This window comes from Delphinapterus leucas, chromosome 17, assembly GCF_059928025.1.
Source record: "Delphinapterus leucas isolate spDelLeu-1000000601 "Yukka" chromosome 17, BTC_Dleu_Yukka2, whole genome shotgun sequence".
In the NCBI taxonomy this organism is placed as follows: Eukaryota; Metazoa; Chordata; class Mammalia; order Artiodactyla; family Monodontidae; genus Delphinapterus; species Delphinapterus leucas.
Window position 1 is genome coordinate 63,339,828 of NC_143145.1, and position 16,807 is coordinate 63,356,634.

Genomic DNA, 16,807 nt, shown 5'->3' on the forward strand with positions numbered 1-16,807 from the left:
TAATAGAAAAAAAAAAATCTTCCGAAACAGGGAGTAGAATGAAAATTTAAACTTGAAAATGCTTTCTTGTACAAGTATTTGTGGAACTAAGTTTAGATGAATTTCATCCATTTCTTTTCCGGATATAAAGGCATACAACTAAAAGGTTGACCGATTCATATTACTGATCATCTATTGTGATACTAAGTACTTGTGCTAATGGATGATGTACAAATTCTGACATCCAAAGTACAATTATTCCAGAAGAATAACTGCTAAATAAGCACACTTATAGTCATTGCTTTACAATTAAAAAAAATCAATTCCAGATAATACTACATTTAATGGAGTATACAAGAACTGTAATTATTTTTGATCACAAAAACAAATTTTTTAAATCTTAAAATTGTTCAAAGTATTAAATATTTTAATCTGGAGGTCAACAAAATTGCAAATGAGGAAAAGCCTTAAAATTTTGTTATGGTTTTACAGTATAACGTGTGGCTTCTTTTCTTAAGTACAATTCCTAGAGAAGCTATATTTCTAGATGACTAGCAAAATGACTGCTGAAATGCATTAATTAACCTTTACATTCACATAAAAGTGTTTTGTGAGAACAAATGTACACAAAATGTTATCTCAATCATGACTAATAAAAATGGGTTATATAAACACAGGTTTTACTACTGCAAATGTCTCCTTGACAAATGACAGGACCTGATTCCTTTATTAAAAGATAATTAGAAATGTTTTGCAAGGGAGTCAGAGCCTTCCCACAGATCTCTCTTGCCTGAGTGTCTGCTTTTGAGGTAACAAGATGGAGAAAGTCTTGAAGTAATATCTAATGATTATGTTAAATGTGGATGCCATGGCTGTATCTCTCTTTTAGCTCTAGATTTATTTCATAAAACAAAATATTAAGGTTAAACATCTAGGGTCTACGGAACCAGCTAAGAGCCCATTTTGAAATGTGTCAACCGGAAGATACTGATTAGATTAAGTCAAGAACTCTTTTTTTCCAGAAAAAAAATCACTGTGTCCACAAGAGAAGTCCCTGCTGTGTTCTTAGTTGAGCCTTCAGAGAGCAAAGTGATCCCATACATTAGAGCCCCCAAGGTCTTATAGCTCTCTTTCACCAAAAGCCTAAATCACAGCTATTATTTTAATAAGCCCCAGGTTAGCTATTAAAATAGTCATTAATTTGAAGATATTTCATCTTCAAGGTGGATCTGTGCTCAGAAAGGATAAGACCATCTGGCTTGTTAAACAAAATAGTAGCATCACTGGTTCAAACCCCATGATGGGAACACCTCTGAAGTCTAAGGGTACTGGTTAAAGGCAAAGATTCTGGAGCCAGAAGGCCTGGGTTCAAATTTTGGATCTGAATAACTGTGTGACCTTGGGCAAATCATTCCTCTTTTCTGCACCTCAGTTTCCTCATCTGTAATAGTACATACTTTTTAGGATTACTGGATGATGAACATGTTATAACATGTTATAAATGAACATAGCTAATATGTGTAAAGTGCTTAGTGCCTAGCATGTTATATACACTATGTAAGGATGAAAGCAATAAATTAAAGTAACTTCTTATAGACACTCTGAAATTTACTTCTATGCCAGAGAAATGATCCTTGAAAATAAGCAATGTCACAGGAAAATTGTTGATTGAAGGACCAGTCAGGAAATTTTTTGCCTCATTCTTCAGGGTCCACTAGTTTAAATTTCTGTTATCTCCAAATGAAGTATACACACAGCTACAGCAGACTGCTAGGATTAAACATTTAAAACACACATTACTTTTATAATGCTGTCTTAGCATGTCTTCTTCCTTTTTAAATGTACCAGGAGTTGCAAAATTGAAAGTTCCCTAGCTTTTGAGAGACCCTGAACTGAACAACAGGAACAAAGGGATGGATAAGCTTTAGGCTTAATCCAACTTCATGGGGAAAAAGTACATCTTATAATCTCTATGGCCAGTTTTATTTGGGACCATGTTTTTAGTACCCTATTTGGGAAACGGTAAATTTCTAATTTGAGATATTTCATGCACAGTATCATTTTTGCAGGAGAGCATTTCCCGAGATGTGGTGATGTTTGCAGGGTCAGCCACCCACTGCATGCCAGGACTGACATAGTACATCTTTGATGATATTCCCTGAAGACCCATTTTTTACCTCTAGGTTGACTTTCTTAGAAAGTTAGTATAGAATAATGGAGTTCCTTTATTGGCTTAAGTAAGCAGAAAACACACACGTAATGTTTTCAAATATACAGCCATACTCAATAAATTACTAATAATTTGCCCATGTGGTATCCAGGAAGAAATGCTCTGTTAGATTAATTTGGTAAGTAATAAGTATGGGATATGCTGAGAGACAACTTTAGAGCTGCTCAATCCTCTGTGTTAATTTCCTTAGTATGTAGAGTATTTGCAATGAATTAGCCATATGGTAAATGGGGTTACAGACTTTTGCACTATATTCCATAACTAAAAGTTTCCGAATTGAACTTTTTGTTCTGCGCATTGTTTTGTAAACGACAGTAAACTAGCAGTATTGATTTATCGTCCTTCTCAACTGTGCTGCAAGCCACATTCATTTTTTTCTTACACACACACACCGCCCCCCCACCCAGAGTCAAATTCTTATTTCCACATTTCTCTTGAAGGTCTTTTGCTGAATCCTGCAATATGAATATATTTTAAAAATCCAATTAAAAGAGAATGATGGCACAGAACACATAACTCCCAGAGGAATAAAATCCTTAAGTATATGAATTTGGAGGTGAAATATTTTGTAAAGATTGCCATAGGCTTGAATGTTAAGACGTAATGCCAGAGCTTACTGTGGGAGGAACGTATATATCACAATTTTATATTGCTTAAACTGATGTGTTTGGTGGCTAGAATTGGCATCTTCTGGAAACTTGTTAGGAATGCAGAATATCTGGCTTCAACCAGACCTACTGTATTCGAATTTGCATTTTAATGAAAATCCAGGGTAATTCGCATGCACATTAAAGTCTGGGGAGCATAGTAATATGAACCTATTAAATATTTCACGGTTGGATTATAGTACATGACATATAAGAGAAAAAGAATTTCCTACCATTGCAAACATTAAAAAATCCACTTTTGATAATCCTAAAAATTAGTTTATGCTTCTCTATTTCTTCTTATTTCATGAAAATTAACATCAATTTTCTACTAAATAATAAAACTACAAGGAGGTACTCAATAATTATTGAAAGCTGACATAACGTTAGATTTAAATATTCAAGCTGAAATCACACTGGATTTGGTTTAAAAGGTATCCTTTAAATGGAAAAAAAAAAAACAAAAACAGGAAGTGGGAAAAAGCGTAACAGCCAGTTTGGGGGGCCCCCTCTCAGTATCACATTGTATCTACCTGCTTTATCTACTAACTTGACATCTCTCTGGAAGTGGTGAGTGACATTCAGGTGTGTCCTCAACACTGAGCACATTTTAAATAAATGAATAACTAAACAATGTTTTTGTTTAATTATTCCTTTATTTAAACATTGAAACATTCTGTTCCTATATAATCTTGATATTACTACTGACCACCGTATACTATTTATCCACTACAAACCCCCTAATAACATAAATGATGTTACAGTAACAATGTAATGATACTAGAAAGTAAAATCATCAGAGAATACTTAACCAGGACCTACACCTACTTCCAGATTATGAACATGGCTCATTTCATCTCGTCTCCTTGAAAAAGTGTACAAACTCTTTTCATTCACTAGGCTAAGCGTGGCATAAACTTATCCAATAAGCAATTGAATGCTCCAGATAAAAGACATTCTTAAATAGCAAGCATTTGCAACAGGGTTTAAATCAATCTACTTCTTTGGAGAACCTGAGTGCCCTCTAGTGGGATGAAAAGTTAATGCAGATTCCAAGCCTTGGTTCTGGAAACATCTGGGTCACTGGCTAATTCCGTTTTTTTTTTTTTTTTGGTCCGGAAAATTTCTTGCATTCTTCACATAAGGTCACAGGTTCTGTGACAACAGAATAATGTGTGTTTTTCTAAGACCGCGGAGGAAAACTGGTGTGCGCTGGAGTTAGATATAACAGCTTGGGGTGGCCACACCCAAAGCAGGCGGCCACTACCTCTGAGGCCAGCTTCATCCAGCCTGTGTGAGCAGTGAGCTATTGGGGTGGGTGTATAGTCGGTTGGAATAAAAAACACGAGTGACCGATAAGTCAGGGATTTTCCTAAAGATGGTCTGGATTTATCAATGACAAAAATCCTCAATTAATTATGTAATTGACTTATCCTCCATTTCATTTTTAATTGTACAGATTTAACTTTAAAACTCTGCTTAATGGCTACTACTAAATATTCACAGAATTGAGTAACTATTTTGATTCTAAATTACAGGGAGGAAAGCTATTTTATTGCATGAACCGGCTTTATGACACTCTGAGAGGACATTTCTTGAATCTGAGGAAAATGTAGCCTCCTGCAGCATTTCACCATTGAGAACAAGTTATTTGAAGGTAAATATATTGTGCCAAATAATTAAATGCTTATTCCATGATCTAGCCATTGACAATTAAAAGAATATGAAAGTAAGTAAAAGTATTTTTAATGCAACAGATACAATTCTGCTAAAACTGTTAATGATTAAGGGCAGAGACAATTGCTCTGACAATAAAAACACTCCCTTCCCCCTTAGAATAATTTAGTACAATTATTCGGTAAGTCACATCACAAAACCATGGTTAATTTTAATTAACTTTAAAGTTGTGTATTTTAATATGACAAACCATCCAATCCAATAATCATTGATAATTATCATTGAAAAATTTATTTTCTTTCAGAGAATTTTACCATGCGTAGGTAGACAACCACCACCCGGTGTATTAATTTATATCATTAAAGCAGCTACCTGCCTTGAGCTACACTGGGTCAGTAATGCTGCTACACTGGGTCAGTAATGCTTACTGCAGGCTCAGCTTACTCTCCTGGTACGAACTATGCATATAAGATTAAGTGATAAACTACTGCTATTTCTCTTTCAATTTTATCCTGAAAATTTGACAAAATCCTCCTCTTTACACTTCTAGTTATTTATATATCCATTTATAAGGTGCCCACTTCATTAGAGAAGATAACAGGGAATATTATATGCACCTAGTACAATCTTGCTGAATACAATAATTGTTTAATGAATCAGGAAAAATCTCCCGCCCTGGTGATTAACTAATTATGCTTTGCAACTGGAATGACTTCAAAATCCATTATTTTAATAATGCAGAGGTTGTTCTTCTTTTCATGATTTGCTTACTCATGGCAGAAAGGGCCCTTACGTTTGTCATTATTTGGGGTGGGATTTTTATTAATGGGATGGTGGCTATTTCACCATCCATGTTTCTGTGCAGAATCGAGTCGGTATCAAGAATCAGCAATTGGAAGAAGAGTTTAGCAATAAAAACAAAAAGTTAAAATTTTGTGCATAACCTATATTTATATATTTATAGATAGGGTCTATGGACTACAAGGTGAAGATCAAAATATTTCAATTATATACGGATATTTTCATCCATTGCGGCCACAAACAATTCTCCGCGGAGAATTTTCCAGCAATCTTTGGCACACAAGCCTTGCCCTAAGCAAGCACCTGCACTTGTATCTGACCCACATGAACGTACAAAGTCCCTACAGGAACCGAACATGTATTTGTTTTATAACGTAAAATGAAAGGGGGAATGCATTCTTCTTTATGGGAGGGGGGGTTGGGAACAGGAGGAAGAAAAGAAAAGTGAGCACAACAAGGGTTAATCCTTATTCAAATGCAGTCATTCAAACCTTTTGAACAAATATGGCCAGTGAGTCAGGAAACAATAATAGTAATTTAAAACAATAGCAATAATGCTGCTGCTGCTGAGTTTGCAGACGCCCTCCTGCAGCAGAAACCTCTCGGTGGGGGTGCAGAGCGCAGAGCGAGAGAGCCCCCACCTCCCATTCTCAGAACCTTGCCGGACTGCCAGGCGAACCGCGAACCGCGGGAGGCCGGGGTAGTTCAGGACACTGCGCAGAAACCCGTCTCCCGGCTGCACCCACGCGGGCGAGCGCCCAGCCCTGGGGAGGGGAGCGCAGGGCGCGGCGCGGGGCTCTGCAGGGCTGGCTGCGCTCCACTCGCCGGCTCGCCACGTGCGCCCCCATCCGGCCAGCGGCTGTCGGGCCTGGGCCCCAGCTGGGAAGGGTGGGGCCGAGGCCCTCGCTCAAGGAGCAAGGGTCTGTCCTACCGAGACCATCCAAGGGGTCTCCACCCAGGAAAGCATGGAGAACAGGGCGTGGGCCGTGGGCTTCGGCTACGGGAAACAGCCCCATGCTCCACGGGCTGTGGGAGGGCGAGAAGAGACCCTCCCCGCGCTCCTAGGAAGGGGTCACCTCTGCGGTCCCGCGGCCGGCTGGGGTGGGGCGGCGCCTTTGTGTGGCCGGGCGGGGCTCGAGCCGGCCTTTCCGCAGAGCCACGCACTTGGCTGGGAGGGGCTCGGCGCTGCGACTCCGAGCAACGCCCGCTGTCTGCGCACATCGAGGGGCCCCCGTACTGTTCTGGACTGCGGGGCTGGAAAAAAGGACTCTAGGACGGCAGACCGCTCAAGGGCCCCTCCCCAGCCCCCTTTCCTTGCCCAGTATCTGAGCCTGAGGTCTTTCCGGCTCCGCCTGGGAGGGTAGGGCAGGGCGGAGCTGACCAGAGCAAGCCCTTTTGGCCTCTTTCCCCCTTCTCCGCATCCCGCACCGGGTCCCGCGGAAGGGGTGCTTCCAGCCGCCACCCGACCTCCGGGTCCCCCCCTGCCTGTTTCTCCCGGGGCCACCGAGCGCCGAACCGAGGGGTACTGGAGGCGCAAGACCCGTTGGGGATGGCGGCCCTGGATCCGGAACCTCGTTTGGTCTCTGCGTCTCGACCGTCTCTCCGATACAGGCTGAGCCTATGAAAATTGCCGATATTTGGCCCTGTCTGACCTACAAAACATGTTTCACTTGGCTCAGTTTAAGACCTTGACCTCTTTTGTGTCTGTATTATTATGTATACTCGTATCTAGGTTCCAGAAGCTTTTCCCCCAAACGATCAAATGAGTTCAAAGAAGGCTTTATCGCGTTTATGTCTAATAACCCTATGCAATGCGGTTTTGAAAAGAAAAATGTTAACCCACTTTTCCCCCCTTCCCTCTGTAAAACGGAACAATATGGCCAGGGTGGGGAAGGCGGGGGCAATGGTCAGGTCTCACTCGGAAGCCGAGGCTGGGAGTCGGGAGCGCGAGGCTCCGGGCGTGGCGCTGCTGTCTCCCCAGGGCTGGGCTCCTGGGCGTCTAGCTGCGCTCCGCACCCGGCCCCCTTTCCGCGGCACCGGGTTGGGGGGAGGGGAGGGGGAGGGCACCAGCGCGGCTCCGCAAAGGGTGGGGCCATCCGCATTGTGTGCCCAGCGCTGCAGGTGCCTCCCCCCCGGGACGGCTCGTCCTCACACAAAGAAACCCCACCCGAGAGCCTGTGAAACCGCTGTCCCTCCACCCCTCCCCAACCGCGCGCTTCCCCGCCCCTGCAGCTGCCCACCCGCGCCCTCCGTGCCCTCCCGACTTCCTGTCTCCTTCCCCTCCCTTTCCCTAAAACAAAAGAGTGTAGGTCTCCCCCCCACTGCCAACCCCGCCCCGCGCCCTCACCTCTCCGCACCGCGCCCCAGGACTATCAGTTTTTCCGACCAGACAATGCGATACATTTGCCCGGTTCTCCCGCCTCCCTCGTCTCCACCCATCTTTCAAACAGCCTAGATGGGACCGCTTTGACTTTGCATTTTTCTTTTTCCTTTCTCCCGCCCCCTTTTCTCTCCCCTATTTTCTTTCTTTTTTCTTTCTTTTCTTTTCTTTTTTTAACTAGGGAAGAAATAAAGGATGTTACAAAGCACTTTCCAAAATGTCCCTTAACCCCATTTAAGGCATACAGTTCGAGTAGACCCCTCCCCCCCACGACTGAGCCCTAATTTTAAATATGGTAACAGAATAAATTCGCTACCCATGGGACGGCAACTTACCTTCTTCCACCTTTAAAAAAAAATCCTTAGCTTTAGATTTTCAAGGATCCCCTTTTTGCCCTCCCTCAAACCCCAGAGCGGCCTCCATCCTTCCCGATTGCTATGTTAACAGTAATGTCTTTTTCTCTATAAAATATCTCCGAATGTCTTCCAAGCTGTAAGAGAGAGGGTGAGAGGTGGGCTCCAGGTCGAGCCGAGGAAGAACGAGGCGCGATGCCTTACCCATTGCTGTTTTAGCCATTGTAGGGATGTGAAGATGCTGAGCGTTGGCGAAGGCGGAGGGTCCAGCTACAGCAGCGGAGAGAGCGAGAGAGAAGACTGAATAAGGCACTGAGTCTGCAGAGTGGGACCGTGCGAGAGAAAGAGCAAGAGGCAGGAGCCCATGAATAATTATCACTCAGAAGCTCAAGCAGATTGGCTCCCAAGGTCCCCTGACATGACTCCCGCAGAGTCAGAATCTCCAGGCATTAAATATTGATCGGCCAATGGTGCTGGAGTACAAAGTACCAGAATGCAGTTTGAAATGGAAATCAGTCCTTCCCTGCCAGCTCCCCCCGTTTTGGGGGCCTGATAGTACAGTCCAAGTAGAGCGGAGCCTTAGCCCAGAATCCTTCTAGGAGCTAAGAACTGGGCTGTACCTACCTGGGAGCCAGGAGGCTTGACTTGATCTGCACGTGTTTCATTGAACAAATAGACATAAAGCAAGGAAAGGGATTCAGAGGCCTGAGAAGTCTTCATGCCATGCTGACTGTCAGAAACATTTGTTTCAACACTGTTTTTACTCGTTCATGTTTCCTCTTTCACCTTTGGCCATGTCTCTGGTAGATTCTAGTCTCTCAGGGTGACCTCATGTCTGGCTACGGTGGTAACTCAGAGGAGAACAGCACTATTGTCCTTTGTCTCCTAGCACATCTGAACTAAGATGTCGCTGGACTCTTGAGGATCTCTCAGTAGAGCAAGGCCTGATATTTTCTACTTTTGGCACAGAAGGAAGGGGCTGCCTGGGTTGCTTGGGAATAAGGACAAGTAGTCATGGTCTACCTGGGGACTTTGTGGAAGAAGATGAGAGTTAGCCTCCTGTGACTGGGTCCTGTCTGACTGGTAACAGGGCAGAACCAGCTTGACTGGTTGGCCTGAGCATTGGACGAGCCACAGGTGGGTGGATGCCATGCTACCCTGGAGATGTAGGGTTACATGGATAGAAACCTCAGTGACCCTTCCAGGCTCTAAGGAGAACCCTTTACACTGAAAACTTAGTGGAGCTGAGAGGCATGATCTGGGGCATGATTTTTTCTGAGATCCAGAGCACCATTGATACAGGGCAAAGCAAGATGTGTCCATGTTTCAGGCTGAGCAATGTGAGGATCTCTGAGACCAGTTGCAGAAAGTGCTTCATTACAAACAAGGTATTCCTTAATTCCTTCCTACTCACTTAATGAATGCCATTCATTAATTCATTCTTTCTCACTTGACTCACATGAATATTCATTGAGCATTTACCATGAGCCAAGCTCTGAGGATAGAGCAGTGAGAAAGATTTTAGGACTTGTTCTCATGGAGCTTTTTTTTTTTAATTTATTTTTTATTGAAGTATAGTTGAATTACGATGTTGTGTTAATTACTGCTGCACCTCAAAGTGACTCAGTTATATATATATATATATATACACACACACACATTCTTTTTCATATTCTTTTCCTTTATGGTTTATCACAGGAGATATATATATATATATTTAAACATTTTTATTGAAGTATAATTGCTTTACAATGGTGTGTTAGTTTCTGCTTTATAATTAAGTGAATCAGTTATACATATACATCTATCCCGATATGTCTTCCGTCTTGCTTCTCCCTCCCTCCCACCCTCCCTATCCCACCCCTCTGGTGGTCACAGAGCACCGAGCTGATCTGCCTGTGCTATGCGGCTGCTTCCCACTAGATATCTGTTTTACGTTTGGGAGTGTATATATGTCCATGACACTCTCTCACTTTGTCCCAGCTTACCCTTCCCCCTCCCTGTAACCTCAAGTCCATTCTCTAGTAGTTCTGCATCTTTATTCCCGTCTTGCCCTTAGGTTCTTCATGACTTTTTTTTTTTTTTTAAGATTCCATATATATGTGTTAGCATACGGTATTTGTTTTTCTCTTTCTGACTTACTTCACTCTGTATGACAGACTCTAGGTCCATCCACCTCAGTACAAATAACTCAATTTCGTTTCTTTTTATGGCTGAGTAATATTCCATTGTATATATGTGCCACATCTTCTTTATCCATTCATCTGTTGATGGACACTTAGATTGCTTCCATGTCCTGGCTATTGTAAATAGAGCTGCAATGAACATTGTGGTATATGACTCTTTTTGAATTATGGTTTTCTCAGGATATATGCCCAGGAGTGGGATTGCTGGGTTGTATGGTAGTTCTATTTTTAGTTTTTTAAGGAACCTCCATACTGTTCTCCATAGTGGCTGTATCAATTTACATTCCCACCAACAGTGCAAGAAGGTTCCCTTTTCTCCACACCCTGTTCAGCATTTATTGCTTGTAGGTTGTTTGATGATGGCCATTCTGACCAGTGTATCACAGGATATCGAATATAGTTCCCTGTGCTATACAATAGGACCTTGTTGTTTATCTGTTCTATATATACCAGTTTTCATCTTCTAATCCCAAACTCCCACTCCTACCCTCTCCCATGACCCTCCGCCTTGGCAACCACGAGTCTATTCTCTATGTCCCCGATTTTGTTTCTGTTTCATAGATAGGTTCATTTGTGTCATATTTTAGATTCCATATATGTGATGTCATATTGTATTTGTCTTTTGGACTTACTTCATTTAGCATGATAATCTCTAGCTGCATCATGGAACATCACTGTTAATTTAACTCTTCTGTGACTTCACTGAAACTTCCTGCAATCTAAGTCCATCCAGAATCTGTGGTTTTGTCATTTGAAAAATAGACAAATAATCTCTAATCCCATTGCATTTTGAAGCTAAAAGAATAGTGCATTGTTGAAATCATGTACAGGTACAAAACTGGCAAGTTTTTAATTTTATAGAAATGATTAGAATTTTTCTCATGAATGAAATAAGTTCTTAGCAGCTTTCTGTCAAACCACCTTTCAAAATTTCTTTCTAGCCTCGTGAGTAATATGTAGTTTTGAATGCATAAAACCATTTGAAAATAACAGGGTACTCTCCTTGGTGCTGAAATAAATTTCTTCACCTCCTATTAACTTGTAAGAGATTTTAACTCCATGGACATCTTGCTGAATGATAGAAAGCTACAGGAGCTGGAGCAGTTCTAACCTGCTGAATCATAGGAAAAATAAAAGATAAAGTGGAGATCAATAAAATCATTTCTTGAACAGGAAGATTAGAAATTATCTTTCCTGTCATTGTACAGGTCTGTGACTATGACACAGCAAGAGAGCAATATGGAAGTTGGCAGCGTCTGGAAATAAACAGTCCTTTTCTCCCTCTCTATAGTCACTTCCCACTTTAAATGTGAGAGCTAATTCCCTCTCAGTGGAGTAGTTTCCAATCGTGAGATGAGGGATCTTCAGTATGTCTGTGTGATTAATATCTTTAAAGTATTCCTCTTCTCCCCACCACACCCTTTCCCCTCAGGCTATGTGTCATTACTACCCGTTCTTTAGCTTCCTTGGAGAAAAAGGTCCCTAAGTCATGGCATTAATGTCTTTAACAACCACCATTAACAGTTGAACAAGATCTATTGCACTTTTGATCACTGTGAGTAAAACAAAACAAAACACACATTTTACGGTCTAATCTCTCACTCCCTGGGAACATTACTTACTGATGTATAGGAATGTGAGATGGAGGTCAGTATTCACAGGGGCAAGTGTTAGATGGGTGACTCTTATCTATTTCTGACTTTCTAGGTGCTAGCTACTTAACCCCCCTTATGTATGATTTTCAAATAATGTCAAGCTGGGGCTATCATCAACTGCCTAAGAAAAACTAAATAAATTCAAAGAGCTGAGTTACATCAATTATTGTTATATATTTATGTTCTTTTAACATAACAATGTCAATCATGCATCTTAGCCTGATGGGGTAGGGGCAAAATAGGGACAGAGAAATTATCTCATATTCAATAGTTTAATCATCATTCATTCATTTGTTCAGTTCATTCATCCAGCAAATATTTATTTAATGACATTTCAGGTTTTTATATTATGAAATCAGCTAAGCTTCTCCTTAGTGTCTAAAAAATTATAAAATAAAGGAAGCTATAACCCCCACCTTCTTAAGAAAATGTTATTAATTTTGAAGGATGAATATTATCCTGTGTATCAGTTAGAGTGCTTTTGGTTGCAAAGAATAGAAAAAACAATGCAAACTAGCTTTGATAATAGAAGGGGATTTGTCAGCTCATCTAACTATAGAGATTGAGCAGGTCCCAGAGGTCTGAAGATGAGAATCAGCTTTCCATGAAGCAAGTGTTTTTTTTTGTTGTTTTTTTTTTAAACATCTTTATTGGAGTATAATTGCTTTACAATGGTGTGTCAGTTTCTGCTTTATAACAAAGTGAATCAGTTATACATATACATATGTTCCCATATCTCCTCCCTCTTGCGTCTCCCTCCCTCCCACCCTCCCTATCCCACCCCTCTAGGTGGTCACAAAGCACTGAGCTGATCTCCCTGTGCCATGCGGATGCTCGTGAAGCAAATGGTTTTGATGAGGGTGGGTGGATGCCAAAATGAAAGAATAGGTACTAGATCTGTACGATGTAAATAAGGACAACAATTCCTATATTACAGAATTTGGGATAGGCTGAAGGGTTACCATGTGTAAACTGCCTAAATCACCATGAATGTTTAATAAATTATGGCTACGATGTTTATGGTTTTTAATACAATTAACATTTTTACAGGTAGGGACTGGGTAGTGTATATCTTTATATCCCTTTTAGTGCTTGGCTTCATGATTCACATGGTAGATAGTCAATAAATGCGTGTGAAATAATAACAACAACAACAATTTTCAACACTGTTGAAAATAAATCAAGATGACTGAACCCAGTGAAACCATAGTGATGCTTCTAACAGCCCTTCTTTGCTTAGCTCATCTTGGGAGCAGGTACTAAGCTGTTTACTATTGTTTCTTTATTTATATCCTGCCCCATTCCCAAAAGGACTTAAGGGGATAAAGCTCATGTCAGTAGAAGATCCCTGGTAGTTTTAAAAATCTTTAACAGCAGTAAGAGCAAGTTGTGGAAATCAAAGGCGTGCTAACAGAGATTTTAATTACTGTGGCTTTCCGTGGTGTATTGTGTATTATCTCTGCAAGGAGGCATGAGGTGTTGGTTTCTTTCCAAACTGTAGAGGAGCAGTTGCTTTGGAGGATTAGCTGATGTCATCTAATACAGTCATATGATTTTCTGCTAATAATAATCAAGGGTCTGGGAAGGAATCTTAAAGTAATTATTAAGAGTTAGTGAGATATGAAAAATATTGTTAGAATTGAATTAATTGTTTTGATCTGACCTCAGTTGATTACAAAAGAAGTTTATGAAAAAGAAAAAAAAGCCATAGAATTTTTTTAGGGGATTGGAAATGCAGTAAAAGCTGAAAATATCTAGAGATGCACCTAAAATAGTAACACATGAAAAAAGTTAACGGATTAACATTTTAATCATTTTGCCACATTTAAACCCTTATAGGTTAATGAAAAATAAAAGGACCCAATGTCCTTTATCATGTATTTATTTTTTGTTTTTGTTTTATTTAAAATTTTTATTTGATATTGGAGTATAGTTGACTTACAATGTTGTGTTAGTTTGAGGCGTACAGCAAAATGATTCAGTTATACATATACATGTATCTATTATTTTGAATTTCTTTTCCCATTTAGTTTATTACAAAATATTGAGCAGAGTTCCCCTGTGCTATACAGTAGGTCATTGTTGGTTATCTATTTTAAAAATAGCAGTGTGTATATGTCAATGTCAAACTCCCAATCTATCCCTCCCCCCAGCTTTCCCCCCGGTAACCATCAATTCATTCTCTACATCTGTGAGTTTGTTTCTATTTTGTAAATAAGTTTATTTGTATCGATTATCCTAGATTCCACATATAAGCGATATCATATGATATTTGACTTTCTCTGTCTGACTTACTTCACTTAGTATGATAATCTCCATGTCCATCCATGTTGCTGCAAATGGCATTATTTTGTTCTTTTTTATGGCTGAGTAATATTCCATTGGATATATGTACCTCATCTTTATCCATTCATTTGTCGATAGGCATTTAGGTTGCTTCCATATTTTGGCTATTGTAAATAGTGCTGCAATGAGCTCTGGGGTGCACGTATCCTTTTGAACCATGTTTTTCTCAGGATGTATGCCCAGTAGTGGGATTGCTGGGTCATATGGTAGTTCTATTTTTAGTTTTTTAAGGAATCTCCATAGTGGCTGTACCAATTTACATTCCCGCCAACAGTGTAGGACGGCTCCCTTTTCTCCACATCCTCTCCAGCATTTATTGTTTGTAGTGATGTTCTTTAATAGAACCATCCAATATGGTTTATTTAAAAGGAAAATCATTCCAAGGAGGGAGTTAGTGTTCTCTATTAACAATGAAATCTACATCGTTCAGTAAGTTCTGGTTGATTCTGCAGTGGTGAATGAACATATCATTATTTTCCTCTTAGGTTAGTTATTAAAAATGAAGAATGCTTAGTTAATTATTATCTCCTTTCTTATCCCTGGGGTTTTCTTTATGTCCAAATGGGACTTGCACATATTAGTAATAAGAATAATTTACCCAGAAGCAAAATGACTTATTGAAATTCACAAGTGTTATTGACGATTTTATAATTGAACTTTTCTGGAAATGAACTTGCACTAATCATAAGAAAGACTTAATGTACATTTAATAAGTTGAATCCCTACATTAAATTGGTAATGTTGAAAAACTATTTGCTATCTTGACAGCAACTACTGTAATGTTTTCCTTCTTTCTGTGTGTTGACTTACAACTTCAGGCCAAGGAGAACATTAGGTGGACACCACTGAAGCTGGGAAGCTGATTCCCCTTGGGATTCCACTCATCATTTTAGCTTTCAACACTCGAGTGAGAATACAACAGAGACAATATTGAAGTGCTTGGAAGAGAAACCTAGAAGTATGACTCACTCCATTTATCCCACAGGGCTTATTCTATTTTATTTTTTAAACAGAAGCCCCACCATAAGCATTGCACTATACACACAGTTAACATTAGTTGCCTAAGAACTTTGTTTTACTTAAGTCGCATCTGGAAGGACGAGGAGGGGGGATTAGGAAAGAGAAAAGCAAAAGCAATTTATTGTACAGCCTTCCAAAGATACTTTTCCACTAATCATTTATTAACACATTCTCTAACCCTCTGAACTTCCCCCACCCCATCCTGCTTTATTATGAGATGGAATTGAATTAATAGATGTAGGTAGAATTTTTAAAAAGTGATTTCATAAAAAATTCAGTTTGACAGTAACATTAGCCTTGAGCTCTGCTATAGACAGTAGAACCATGGCTCACGGGCCCAGCCGCTCCGCGGCATGTGGGATCTTTCCAGAACGGGGCACGAACCTGCATCCCCTGCATTGGCAGGCGGACTCTCAACCACTGCGCCACCAGGGAAGCCCATCTTTTCACACCTTCATGGACTCTTCCTTCTTCCTCTTTTTTTCTTCAGTTGCTTCCTTAATCATAGGGTGACTAATTACAGCTAACTTTTCAGGAATTCAGGTCAGCGACAAGGGAGAAATGTACAGATTAGGTAGCAAATGGTGCCTACAGTTTTCCTCTTTGGGTTTATTTAGAATATGCAGGAAATGTCCTCTTTTGGAAAAACCGTTTCAAAAACTTGTGCACACATCTTATATTACCAAAATTAAGAATACTTACTAAGAATATTTTTGTGATGAACAATTTGAAATGGATCCAAAGGAAGAGAGAACAATTAATGAACTCATATCAATCAAGTTAAAAAACTATCAAGATTTCCTTGCTTCTATTTTTAAATTTTTCTTTATTTTTTCCACCTTTGTTGAAATCTTTAAGAGGAAATAGACATTATTTAAATTTGCTCTTACATACTTAAGTAAGTATCTCTAAAACATATGCACCTTTTCTTACATAAATACAATTCTATTTTCACACTTAACAATTTTAATTATTCATTGGTAACATCTAATACCTGGCTCATAATCACATTTTCACGATGGTTTTGAAAATGCCTTTTTACAGTTTATTTTTTTGAAATGGTACCTAAATATGGTGCACACATTCTATTCAGTTTTATGTTTCTCAAATCTCTTTTAATCTGGAGCAGACATCCCTTCATTTAAAAAATTCCTGCCATTGAGTTATTGCAGATACTGGGTCAATTTTCCTATGAACTATTTTACATTCTGCAGGTAAGTTGGTCACTTAACTTTTTACTGAGTTTCCTGTAAATGGAAGTCAAATTTCAAGTCTTGATTAGACACAGGATCATCTTGTCAAAGAATAACTCGGATGTATTCAGTTTAATTAAAAGCATAGCTGATATTTATTCACATGTGATGAAGATCAGTCATGGAACTGAGGCAAGGAATGGTTTATAAAAGCAAAAACCACAGCATCACAGGAACAGTGAAATATTATTTTCGGTCCATGGGCAAGGCGGTTAGTTAAAATTTATTAGTTAAAATTTATCAGGGGGAACAATTTCCTTGAAGCAAGGTGGCATTCATC

At 39.9% G+C, this 16,807-nt stretch overlaps 1 protein-coding gene across 1 annotated transcript in view; it reads right to left on the bottom strand.

Moving 5' to 3' along the window:
• STMN2 (stathmin 2) overlaps nt 1-8,433 on the bottom strand; it is a 53,558-nt gene extending 45,125 nt beyond the window's left edge. Inside the window, exon 1 of the mRNA XM_022554993.3 lies at nt 8,272-8,433. Within this exon, the coding sequence (XP_022410701.1) occupies nt 8,272-8,290 (19 nt within the window). The 5' untranslated portion in view covers nt 8,291-8,433. The remainder of the gene's footprint in view (nt 1-8,271) is intronic.
• Between the last annotated feature and the right edge of the window lie 8,374 nt (nt 8,434-16,807).